The 12,023-nt window shown below is 46.8% G+C and overlaps 1 protein-coding gene across 6 annotated transcripts in view; it reads right to left on the reverse strand.

Annotated features, from left to right (window-relative positions):
- The window catches only part of LOC137423108 (voltage-gated potassium channel KCNC1-like), an 88,592-nt gene that overhangs the window by 21,566 nt on the left and 55,003 nt on the right, over window positions 1-12,023 (reverse strand). For 2 of the 6 annotated variants that reach the window (XM_068109922.2, XM_068109923.2), the window contains exon 3: window positions 11,818-11,970. In XM_068109922.2, coding sequence (XP_067966023.1) covers window positions 11,818-11,970 — 153 coding nt within the window. The remainder of the gene's footprint in view (window positions 1-11,817; window positions 11,971-12,023) is intronic. The other 4 variants (XM_068109925.2, XM_068109924.2, XM_078774692.1 and 1 more) reach the window with 2 other exon arrangements.

Raw genomic sequence — 12,023 nt, forward strand, 5'->3', positions numbered from 1 at the left:
GTGTATGTGTGTGCATGTGTGTGCGCACATGGACATTAAGCGTAACATATCATTCTCTTTGCTAAACCCCCTCTCCTCCCCTCACCTTTTCTCTTTTTTTTCTTTCTCTCTTTCTCTCTTTCTCTCTCACACTCCCCACCTCCCTCCACCCCCCCCCACCCTCTGTCTCTCCCCCAATCCTCTCGCTAACCGCACCCTTTCTACTCTCCTCCCTTCTCACACAATCCCTCTCACTCATCTCCTCTCACCCTCCATCACCCACCTGTTGCCCTCCTCCACTCCCCTTACCCACCTCCTCCACCCTTCCCTCCCTCCTCCCCTCTTTCGTCCCTTCCCCTCCCTCTCCCTCCCTCCTCTCCTCATGTCCGTTTCCCCCCCCCCTCTCCCTCACCTCCCCACTCACCTCACGGCTGCCTCCCCTCCCCTCCATTTTTCCTTCCTCTCCCTCCCCTCATGTCCCTTTTCCCTCCCTCTCCCTCCCTCTCCCTCGGCTCCCCACTCACCTCATGGCTGCCTCCCCTCCCCTCCATTTTCCCTTCCTCTCGCTCCCCTCCCACCTCCTCTCACATTGCCTTTCCCACCCATCATGCTGCCTTTTCTTACCCTCTCCTCACACTTCTTTCCTCTCCCCTCACTCTGCTTTTCCTTTCCCTCTCCTAATGCTGCCTTCCATTCCCCTCCACTCACACTACCTTCCCCTCCCATCATGCTGCCTTCACCTCTCCTCTCGCTGCCTTCGCTTCCCCTCTCCTCAAGTTGCCTTCCCTTCTTCTCCGCAAATGCTGCCTTCCCTTCTCCCCTGCTCATACTGACTTTGCCTCCCCTCCCATCAGAATACAAGATGGCCACTGTCACAATTCGTAAATATTAGAAAAACACTAAAAGAGCCATAACTTTGTTATTACTTGTCATAGCAAGATGATTTGGGGTCTAGACCCAGATTTTGGAGTATCAGAAATTCAAAGGAACCCTCAGATATTCACTTTTAGGTCATCTTACAACATCAATCCAACATGGCTGCCATTGCAATGCAAAATTCTGGGAAAACACTGAAATAGCCATAACTTAGTTACTATTTGGAGCCCTCATGACAATCTTACTAGAGACATTTGGCTGTTTGATTGGGGTGAATATCAATCCCTTCCATGCTGTGCACAAGTTGCTTCTCACCAGCAATTGTGACACCGATTGGGAAAGAAAACATTTGGAAAAAGAAGGCATTGGCCATTTTTTATAGTGCAGAGCAGTGTTGTAGTTGAGACCACCTGGTCCGAGTCCGAGTCCGAATCAAAGTCCGAGTCCTGCGGTCTGAGTCCGAGTCCAGCAGTCCCGAATCCGAGTACTTGGCATTCCGAGCCCAATTCCGGTCCGAGTCGTGTTTGTTTTTTCTTGTGCTTAGGACCTGCCTCTGGTTAATAACGAATTGTATGCCAAGTTTGGTGGACGCAGAGCTATCCATTAATTTCTTACAATTTTCTAACCTCCGAACCCAAACATGCACACTCGGGTAGGCAAAGTTGTTGTTCGTTATTTGTTTCTACAAACATTGGTGTGCATTTTTTTTGCTACAAACGTCCCAGTTATGTGGTTCTAAGAAGTGTTCTAAAAGCTGCCCTTTCTCGTTGAGGTCTTCCATGAGCTGAGAAGGGGTGGGAGAGAAACGTAAGAGTGGGGAAGAGATAGCGGAGGGAGGAGAGGGGAGAGGAGAAAGCGAGGAGAGAGTGGGGGTTGAGGGGAAGAGTGGAGAGGTGAAGGAGTAAGTGGAATGGTGGGAGGAGGGCCCTGGTGTTGCTGAGTAATGCCAGGTACCTTTTTTAGTATGATATAATACACACACTCACTACAATATATACATTTATAAATTTTTAGTGAAGAGGAATAAATTCCTGTGTGGGCATATTGTGAAAAAATTCTGACTCAACCCTTGACAAACCCAAGTACCTTATCACTTATGTAGTGACAGCCCACTGAGATATTGAGTCTTCGGGATATCCTCAGAAATTTCTTGCACTAACACTGCAAGCTTTATTATGGCCAACATCTTTCATCTTATATATATAGTGGGTGGGGGTAATATGGACCCCGGGGGAATATGGACCCCACTGAATTTCCCATGATGCACTGCATCAAGCCTCGTCTCCATATCACGGGATAAACAAGTATGGCTGACCAGCAAGTGAACAACTGCAGTTGATTCAAACTCTTTAATGATGGTAAGTGCAAACTTCCAAAAGTTTTCATCTCAAATTTTACAATTCATAAGCATGCAGTACTGTGTATGGACATGTAGTCACTATCTTGTTTGATGAGTGGTGTCCCTGGCTGAATACACGCGAGAGCTGTCGACAGCACCACTGTGTATAGAAAACTCCATCCCAGCCCATATGTACTGGGCATGCTGACATGATCGAGAGGCATGGTGTGGGGAATATGGACCCTTTGGTAGTGTCTAATATAGACCCATGTCCATATTCCCCGTGGTCGATGTCCATATTCCCCACACAGGAAGCTAATAGAATAAGTCCACAAAACAGCATGTTCACTGTCAAAATTTGAATCAAATAAATTTTTCTGCACCGAAATATGTGAGTAAGCAAAACTAGGCATGGTCCAAGTAGCCGTCAAGTATCGGCTGTTTGTTAACAGCCGATAACATGTACACTTGATTCTGTATAAAAATCCGACAGTGACGATGCACTGTCGGAGATTTAACTCGCCCCAAAAAAGCGTTATCAACAAAATTTCAACGTAATTCCACTATAAACAAATCTGACCTTTATTTTTATGCCTAATTCTTTTGAATAAAATTTGTCATTGGTCACTGTAGGGGCAGGTAGAGGCAAGTAAAGGCTGTGTTTTTCTCTGTGTGTGAAGGTGTATGATATCGGCTGTTAACAAACAGCCGATACTTGACGGCTAGGTCCAAGGTGTATTTGTGGTCTGACAAGACTAAAGATGTGTTGTGATTTGGCTTTCAGATGGTGCGAACATACAAAAAGAAAGGTGTACGTGGTTTGTGGGCAGAGGTTTGTGGACAGATGTGGAGGTGGTTGATCCACCTGAATTTTCTTGGATCCAATGCAGTGAATGCAAGCAATGGACCCACGAAAACGAAACTGACTATGAGGGTAAAGGTGCTTTCGTCTGTGACGAGTGTCGCTAAGGTTGTTGTTCACTGAAAAATCGGAAAGTAACATTTGTCCCAGGGAACATTTGTCGAAAAGAAACTCGACTTACCACATTGAGGTAATATGGACCCGCGGTCCATATTACCCCAATGGAGCGGGTGGGGGGGGGGGGGGGGCATATTCCAAACAACGTGGGGAATATGGACACTGATGGCACATTTTTATTTGTCCCCTCAATCATATGTCTTTGATTTTATTCAACCCAAACTGCACGGGGATGTAGTCTGTCTGGTTGTCTAAATAAACCATTATTTGGAAATTTTCCTTGTCTATTTGTATAGCCCCTATCGGGACTTTGGCTTAGGGGGTCCATATTACCCCCACCTACCATATATATATGTATATACATATATATATATATATATATATATATATTATATATATATATATATATATATGTATATATATATATATATATATATATATATATATATATAGAGAGAGAGAGATATACAGAGAGAGATATACAGAGAGAGATATACAGAGAGAGATATACAGAGAGAGATATACAGAGAGATATATACAGAGAGAGATATACAGAGAGAGATATACAGAGAGAGATATACAGAGAGAGATATACAGAGAGAGATATATACAGAGAGAGATATACAGAGAGAGATATACAGAGAGAGATATACAGAGAGAGATATACAGAGAGATATATACAGAGAGAGATATACAGAGAGAGATATACAGAGAGAGATATACAGAGAGAGATATACAGAGAGAGATATACAGAGAGATATATACAGAGAGAGATATACTGAGAGAGATATACAGAGAGAGCTATACAGAGAGATATATACAGAGAGATACAGAGAGAGATATATACAGAGAGATACAGAGAGATCTACGTATATATATATATATATATATATATATATATATATATATATATATATATATATATATATATACACATACATATATATATTGTTATGAATTTTGGGGTATGGACATATATAGATTCAGGTAGATCTGCATAGGTATCGTGCTCCGGTTGTCGTGATGGGGAATCTCGATGTATTAAGTTTTGTAGCCAGCGAAGCCGGTGTTGTGAATGAACGTGCACGTATTATGTTGAAAAGCCAGATTTTGCTAGATCCCTTGAGAATTTTGAAGCTTTGACGCACCAAATCGCTCCATGGAGGCCGCAATCTTGCGGATGCGGAAGTATACATAAAAAATTTCGAAGAAGTTCAATCGGAGTTTGTTTCACCCGTGTTTTTTTGATTCACAATGTTATGCACCTGTAATTTGTAATTAAAATACTTTGAGGCTTTGGCTTCGCCGGCTCATTGCGGCTTTGCAGTTGGGTCATATTAGCCCGAATGTCGGATTAAGCTTGTGTCTTTGTCCCCGTCACAAGGGGGCGGGGCTTGTTAACTAGATGAGGGCATAAGGATAAAATTTCCTTGTACGCCGTTCCCTTTGTGATCATTCCTTTGTCCCAAATGGCAACGCACAAAGACACTAGTTAGGAATCCCACCATTAAAAGCACCACACAGCAAATAATAATAATAAAACCTAACCAGAACTCAGATGACGCACTTGGGCTGACAACCCCGACTTGGAGACAAACATTGAGCAAGGCAGGATAAGGCTCGTGGTTGGTCAAGGTAGGGGCAAGATGCTGGCCAATGATTGTTAGAAGGAAGACACCACAGGACGAGGGCCGCCGATTGGCATAGTGGGGGAGGACTGTCATTGGCCAGGGGAGGGGCAAGAAGCTCCCTCAGATGGGAGGAGAGCGTGAGGTGCTCGGCCAATGGTGGGGGACTGACGGGGGAGGAACTTTCGGGTGATCAAGAAGCGACGCGCTGATTGAAGGAAAAGGGACGGTGACGTCAGACGATGAGCCACACCACGAACCGCAAGCCGACATTTTTCTTCTTCTCGTTCTGGATGCCATAGCGGATGGTCGTGGACTGACATTTTCTCTCCCATTTTCTGCTCCTCGTTTTTGGATCCCTTCATGCCTGGACCTCCCCCCTCTGCTGCCTCGTGATTCCTCTCCATCGATCTCTTCCTCCTTTCGCCAACTTTGCTCTCTGACCTTGGACCCTTGCTTGTTGGGCAATGACGGACAGTGGAGAGACGCTGGAGTGCTGACAATCCTCTTTCCCTGCCTTCATGCACAGGACCTCGTGAGCGAACGCACGGGGACGTGAGGCCTGCCACAGCAGGGTACGCTGGCCTAGCGGCGCACGAACAAGGGCGTGTCAAGGCCTTTCTTCCTGTCCACACCAGTGCCGCGGCGGGCTTGCATGCTTGGGGCCTGGACGACTGCAGACGGCGCACAGAATTAAGCTCAGCATAAACTTAAACACAATGGTTCCTTTCATTTATATTCTCCCTTGTGCTTGTTTTAGAATTCTGGTGTGTTGGATCCAAAATTAGATATTAGTTACATCGTCGCGTTCATCTTGTCCTGGCATTCCGTTGTAAATAAACCCTTTTATTATTTTCCCTGTTATTCTAAATTCGGTCTTCATTTGAGTTTATTTCCTGCAGGTTGAAGACTGCTCGGGACCATCAGGTAAAAGCTGCCGCTTCTTCTTCTTCTCTTTCTTCCTCCCGTGCATATATAGTGAAGTCCGTATTTGAATAATGCCTCAAATAATGCTCGATTCGCTATCCGTGATTCCCCGGTATTCACCGAGGGGAATTACACGACAATATATTGTTGTGTCGGTGGGGTAGTGATGACTTTAGACCAGGTTTGACCAACTCCCCCATGTGTGTGACCTGTTTTGTTCGGACTGTCGTGAAGAAGTAGAACCACCACCATGTAATAAGTAGAGAACCTGTTTAGCTCGGATGTCGGATGAAATTGTATATTTGTCCCCGTCACGAGGGGGCGGGGCATGTTATTTAGCTCAGGGATTATGTTAAGTAATTCCCGGTTCGTCGTTCCCTATGTGATTTATCCTTTGTCCCTTTTGGCATCGCACCATAGACACTAGCACAAGAAGTGCCCATTAAATTGCACTAAATAACAATAAAAACCAACCGGAAGCCAGTTCCGAGCACTGCCGATAGGACATCACCATCTACATCACCACAAAGGTCGAGCAGGCCAAAGACACGCCCAGAAGGACAGTGATTTGGCGGGAGTTGACCAACAGGAAGGCCGGGGTAAGAAGGGACTCGCTGATTGGTGAAGAGAAGGGCGAGCAAGAAATGACCCGCTGATTGGTAGAGTGAAGGGCAAGTAGGACTGCATCAGGAGAGTGGACTGCATCACGAGGTTGTGCGTGTTGATTGGTGAAGATCTGACCATGCAGCGGTGGCCTGTCAGAATTGGAGGAGAAGCACTGATGACATCACGACCCAACAAATAAAAGAAGACACGGACCGACATTTTCTCTCTAGCCTTTTGCCCTTCACGCTTCGTCTTGCCCTCGACGACCTCTTGCCCTTTCTCTCGCCTCTCGCATCTTCCTCTGTAACTCCATGTTCCTGCCTCTTGCTCACCCCTGGTCCTCAACACTCTTGCTGACACCACCCTTTGGCGTGCAAGGAGAACAGAGGCCGATGCGGCTGGGGAGGCAAGCTGCGCACCTGCCGTCCAAGACGGACCGGGCAGCTAGATTGCATTTTGCGCGCGTGTGCCAAACGATGCGCGGTTGTTCCTGCCAATGGCCTGGGACAACACCATTCCTGACGAGACCCCACCATCCGATTGAGCTATGAGCCGATTAAATCACACATCTTTATTTTCAAGTTCTTTTAATATTTCCCTTTGTCTGTATACTGAGTCGGTGTGGGTCACACACGGGGGAGTGGGTCACAAACACAGGGGAGTGGGTCACATACATGGGGGAGTGGGTCACACAAACACATGGGGGAGTGGGTCAAACACACACACACACACACACACACATGGGGGAGTGTGTCACACACACAGACTGGGGAGTGGGTCACAGACACACACACACACACACACAGGGGAGTGGGTCACACACACACAAACACACACACACATGGGAGAGTGGGTCACACACACACATGAGGGAGTGGGTCACACACACACATGGGGAAGTGGGTCATACACACACACCAACACACACATGGGGGAGTGAGTCACACACACACACACACACACACAAGGGAGTGGGTCACACACACACGGTGGAGTGGGACACACACACATGGTGGAGTGGGACACACACACACATGGGGGAGTGGGTCACACACACACACTCCCACACGGGGACGGGGATTGAGTCACACTCATACACAGGAGAGTGGGTCACACTAACACTCACACACGGGGGAGTGTGTCACACAAACACACTCACACACAGGGGAGTGGGTCACACACACGCTCACACACAGGGGAGTGGGTCAAACACACTCACACATGGGGGAGTGGGTCACACACACACTGGGGAGTGGGTCACACACACACATGGGGGAGGGGGTCACACACACACATGGGGGAGTGGGTCACACACACACATGGGGGAGTTGGTCACACACACACATTGGGGAGTGGGTCACACACACACATGGGGGAGTGGGTCACACACACACACACACATGGGGGAGTGGGTCACACACACACACACACACACACACAAGGGAGTGGGTCACACACACATGGTGGAGTGGGACACAAACACATGGTAGAGTGGGACACACACACATGGGGGAGTGGGTCACACACACACACTCCCACATGGGGACGGGGGATTGAGTCACACTCATACACAAGAGAGTGGGTCACACTCACACTCACACATGGGGGAGTGTGTCACACAAACACACACACACAGGGGAGTGGGTCACACACACACTCACACATGGGGGAGTGGGTCACACACACACACACTCACACACGGGGGAGTGGGTCACACACACACACACACACACACACACTCGCACACGGGGGAGTGGGTCACACACACAAACACACACACACACACACACACACTCACACACGGGGGAGTGGGTCACACACACACACACACAGGGGAGTGGGCCACACACACAGGGGAGTGGGCCACACACACACACACACACACATACACACACACACACACACACCTGTAGCTACGAAACACATTTTCTTTGGGCGGTGTATAATCGCTCCGAACGAAACAGGCATTACCTCGTTTCCTTTGCTTGAGTTGTTCAAAAAGTAATTCATGATCGAAGACGTGTTGATTGAGTCTTAAAATGTACATCCGATCATGCAGTCATACAGATCATGCAGACATACAGAAATTGCTTTAGTCTCCTGGAAAGCAAATCCAACGGAAGGAAATCTCATTTCCTTTCACAAAGGCCAAAACAAGTGTGTGTCCACCCTCAGGAGAGCCAGGAAACAATATCTCTCCGTTCTCAGGACCGAACTCTCTTATCTGTCTCCCTCTTCCAAATCCTGGTGGCGTCTGGTCAAATCTGTTTCTGGTGTTTGTTCCCCCTCCATCCCCTCCCTCACCTCAAATGGCCACACGGCTGACTCCGCACGTGAAAAAGCTGAATGCCTCAACTCTGTGTTTGCCTCTAAATCTTGTGTCCCAAACCCATCTCTCTCTCTGTACCCACCGTACCCAGTCGTACCCAGCTGCTCCTGGACTCTGTGTCCTTTGCTCCTGACAAGGTGGAAAAGTTTCTGTCAACCCTCGACTCTGATTCTGCAACTGGACCTGATGGCATCAGCCCACGGGTCCAAAATCCTGTTCTTCCGCTCTTTCACTCCCTCTCTCTGTTCTCTTCACCCTCTCTTTTGCTCAAGGTCATCTGCCATCTGCTTGGAAATCTGCCAACATCACCGCTTTGCACAAAAAGGTGCAAAAACAGATCCCAGCAACTACAGACCAATCAGCCTTCTCCCAATTATCAGCAAATTCATGGAATCCATCATTGCTTCAGATATGAAATCTTTCCTCTTCTGCAATGGCTTGAACTCTGATCATCAATTTGGTTTCAGACCTGGTCACTCTACTCTGGACATGCTGCTACTGCTTTCTCAACAATGGATGGAGGTCCTCAATGCCAAACAGGAAATTAGAGCTGTCTCCCTTGACATATCACGTGCCTTCGATACGGTCTGGCACCCCGCTCTGCTCACCAAACTCTCCTCTTTTGGTATCCATGGAAATATCCACGCATGGCTGGCGGACTTCCTCTCTAGTCGTAGTCAACGTGTGGCCCTGAATGGGTTTCTCTCATCTCCCCTTCCTGTTCAGGCTGGAGTTCCCCAAGGCAGTGTTCTGGGCCCTGTGCTTTTTCTGGTCTTCATCAATGATCTCTCTGACTCTCTTGAAAATCCTCTCTATCACTTTGCTGATGACTCTACTCTCTGTCGCTCCATTCTTCATCCCTCAGATCGGCAGTCTGCAGCCTCCTCACTCTCTGCAAACCTGGACAAAATCACAGACTGGGCAAACAAGTGGAACATGTCTTTCAATCCTGACAAATCTCACACTCTTACGATGTCTCTCCGAAAAGACCGACTGGACAACCCTCCCATCCACTTTCTGAATAATCCTCTCCAAGAAGTTCTATCACTCAAGCTTTTGGGTCTCACTATCTGCCATGATCTCTCCTGGAAAAACCACATTTCAAATCTGGCCTCCAAAGCCAGTCGCCAACTGGGCATCCTCCGTCGTGCGAAGTCCTTCCTTGGCACACCTGAGCTCCTCACCACATACAAGGCTTTCATCTGCAGCTCAATGGAATACTGCTCTCCCCTCTGGGCTGGTGCTCCTCCCTCACACCTAGCTCGTCTTCATGCTGTTGAAACCAAAGCATTCAGAATCATTGGAATCTCCCACGTGAAGCTAACTCCAAGGGCGTCTCACTCACTCACCGCAGGCAGGTTGGTGGTCTTTCCGTCTTCTACCGACTCCTCTCTGGCCTTGCCCCCCCCAGCTCTCTTTGGGCTCTGTCCCGCAAATATTCCTAAAGGTCGCACAAGATCTGCCTGCAACCCTCTTATGGTTAAACTGCCAAAATCAAGACTCTCTGCTCACCTTCACTCCTTCATTCCTCTTTTCTCCTGCCTCTGGAACAAACTCCCTCACTCTCTTCAATCCCACTCCACCCTCCAGGTCTTTAAAACAGCTGTTCACCACCATCTCTTATCTTCCCCCATCCAAAACCTTGATCTTTTCTACCCCCGCTAATTTCACCCCAATTTCACTTTTTTGAAATACCAACTTCTGTCCTGGAAGTCGTTGGTGTCCTTGTGTTTTATACTTCTCCCACCCCCCCCCCCCCCCTTCCCACGCCTCCTCCCCCCAAGCCCTCTCCCTCCCACACATCTCCCTGCTCTCAAATGTTGTGTTTGTGTGCCTCCCCTTCTCTCCCCATCTGGAAGGCTCCCTGTTATTATATATTTTGTTTGTCTGGTTGATTTGTTTGTGAAGTAAATGTTAGCTCTTTCACGAGCCTCGATTCAGAATACAAAAAAAGAAAAAAGAAAAAAAAAGAGCATACACATGCCGATCGTAGGCCGATTGAGCCCATGACTCTTCCTCATTTTTAAACTTGAATGTATCGATAACTTTTCGCTTTACAAAGTAAAAATAGATTAAAATCAAACGTTATTAATAAATATTGTATTCCATAGTTTGTTTACATAATTATGTAGATTTGTAAAGTACTGACTACTGTATTGTTTAATTCCATGGTTGGAAAAGAGTTGACTCGCTTAAAACAAACTCTATATATACACCCCAGGGTTATGGAAAAATATAATTAGACTTTGATTTGATCCCAAACTTCAGTATTCAGTCTCTGTATTTTTACTAAGTAATAATATAAATAATGAAGTCCTGGGAACGTTCTCTCCTCTGCCATTCACCTCTCTCATTCCCCTCTCTCATTCCCTCTCTCTCCTTCTCCATGCCCACATAACAGTCAACACATTCAAAACGGCTGTTGGAATACATTTTAACTTTGGATTGGATTTTCTTAACTTCAGCTGAAACTGAGACTTGAACCATCCCAACGACTGTGATGGTGAATTAGTCGAGATAAAGCCATGACAGAGTCTAAATGGCCTTTATGTTATAGGCCTTTGAAAATTCATTTTGTTCTATAAACGGAAACTTTCATCGAATTTTTTTCCCGTTTTTTTTCAACCGAGTCTAAAACCATGATAGCAACTGTGAAAAATGAAATGACATATCGAATTAGAGTTGAAATAAAACTGTGAGAGAGAGCAAGACACCGTGGGTCTAACAAAAGAGGCCTCAAAGCTATGTGAGTAAATAAAATGGTGGATATTTGTTTTTGAATCCCCTCCCAGACCAGATGTAGCCACTCCCCCAGACAGACGTATCACAGAATCACCTACGGATATATACATACATACTCACACACACACAAACACACACACACACACACACACACAAATTTTTCCAAAAGTTTTCCTGCTAACCACCCATCCTTTAATCCAATCACTTTACATTTTGATGGGCAAAAATAGTGGTCAAAACATTATGGTTTGCAAACAGCATATTTGGCGTGATGCGTGGTCCAGCGGATCAACAACGTGCCATAAACAATGCTTCTGTCCATTCCTAATGCACCTCATGCTGTAAGTAAGAAATACACTAAATATATGTAAGGATAATATGAAAGATAGGTCACAGTGGAGCGGTGCCTCACCGTTGCTAGATTCTTGGTCAGGTGCACACGCCAGGTCCCCGATGGGTAGCAGGAGCGTGGTGCGTTTACGCCAGTCACGACCATGAGAGCTGGTGCGCCCTCGGGGAATCGGGTTCGGGCAGATCGGTGGCGAAAGCTCTTCATGGGGCAGGGCTACATGTGTATTACCAATCTGCTTAGATTCTTGTCAAGATGTACACCGAAAG

Source organism: Myxine glutinosa, chromosome 3 (genome assembly GCF_964187855.1).
Source record: "Myxine glutinosa chromosome 3, kmMyxGlut1.1, whole genome shotgun sequence".
Lineage (NCBI taxonomy): Eukaryota > Metazoa > Chordata > Myxini > Myxiniformes > Myxinidae > Myxine > Myxine glutinosa.